The sequence below is a fragment of the Etheostoma spectabile genome, chromosome 17 (assembly GCF_008692095.1).
Source record: "Etheostoma spectabile isolate EspeVRDwgs_2016 chromosome 17, UIUC_Espe_1.0, whole genome shotgun sequence".
NCBI lineage: Eukaryota > Metazoa > Chordata > Actinopteri > Perciformes > Percidae > Etheostoma > Etheostoma spectabile.
This window is the reverse complement of record NC_045749.1, coordinates 15400958-15402300: the sequence shown is the minus strand read 5'-3', so window position 1 is coordinate 15402300 and position 1343 is coordinate 15400958. Positions and strand designations below refer to the sequence as shown.

At 35.8% G+C, this 1343-nt stretch overlaps 1 protein-coding gene across 2 annotated transcripts in view; it reads right to left on the bottom strand.

The window, feature by feature from the left end:
• Positions 1-1343, bottom strand: part of psme4a (proteasome activator subunit 4a) — a 31340-nt gene that overhangs the window by 28043 nt on the left and 1954 nt on the right. For both annotated transcript variants that reach the window (XM_032540575.1, XM_032540574.1), the window contains 2 exons: positions 994-1134; positions 634-750 (listed from right to left, as the gene is read on the bottom strand). In XM_032540575.1, coding sequence (XP_032396466.1) covers positions 634-750; positions 994-1134 — 258 coding nt within the window. The remainder of the gene's footprint in view (positions 1-633; positions 751-993; positions 1135-1343) is intronic.

The window sequence follows — 1343 nt, the reverse complement described above, 5'->3', positions numbered from 1 at the left end:
ACGATAGTGATGTACATAAAAACTCAAAACAAATCTGAACTGTATGTTAAACTATGAAGCTGTTATGGTGTTTAAAAATAAAAACTCAGTGTTTACTATGAGATATGTTCAAAGTGTTTGTTATCCATCGCTGTAAAACAATTAGAAAACTGGTTAGCCTTCTGCACTACAGTTTGCAACGATGCATTAATTAATCAGTTAGAAATAAACAAGAAACTGATGAAAACTGATTATGGCCAATCACCTAGGTTTATTTCAATTATTTTATTTCCGATATCAATGCAGGGAAAGACTAGCAGAACTTCAATGTGAGTCAATGAAGGGATGCCAGTTAACTTCTATAGTATAAATAGTTCATAATAAAGCTATATTTTAATTATGTAGAAAGAAAAAAATAACTTAAATTTGGGACATTGGTTGTTAAGTCTGGGACAGTTGAAAGTAGAATTTGGAACAGTTGTGGGACACTGAGAAAAAGTTAATTTCAAGCCTTGAAAAAAAACAATATCTGATGTACTACACAACCATCAAATGTGTACAATTTAAATGCAGTAAACATGCCTTCCTCAATTGATATTTAAATAAGATTTTCTAGAAAACTAATAACAGCAACAGCAAAGGGCAGAGGCATACTTGGGAAACCAGTTGAGGCCCAGATGCTCTGTTTTGGAGAAAAGAATCCTGTCATGTAGCTCATACAGTGGTCTCCACCTCAACTCGAGGTCCTCCCTTGACAGTAGTTCCTTTTTCCTGTTAAATGAATCAGACATGCAGATGGATGAGAATAAACACACAGATCCTAGATCATCATACAGCCCACCCTATGAAAAAAATCCATAAGTTCCTAAAATGTGTTATCAATGGTGAGGTTGCAGCATTGTTTTAGCACCTAAGGTAGCTCTTGGAGACAACATAAACCTCAAGATTGTCTAATACTGTGAAATGTGAAGTGTTGAATAATTGTGTGTTTGACACATGTAAAATAATTCTTACTTGAGGAGGTTGATAAGAAGCCGTGCAAAGCCCTGCATCATGCTGATCTCCAGTTTGGGGATAGTCACTAGCTCATAGAGCAACTTGATGAACAGCACATGGTCTTCTTTGCTGAACTTCCGCCCATACAGTCTCATGTACCTAAATAAGAAGTAGGGGAGGGGGAAAAAGTCGATACAGCATAGTATCGCGATATTTTCCAAGGCAATACTTTATCAACACACAGACGTCAAGTATCGTAGTCAGTTTGTCTGCTTGACATTCCCACTTTGCAGCAGTACAATTTAAGTGAGATAAAACAACAGAGAAATATATTTTAGATAAAACAGATGTTAACAAAGTTTCCCTTT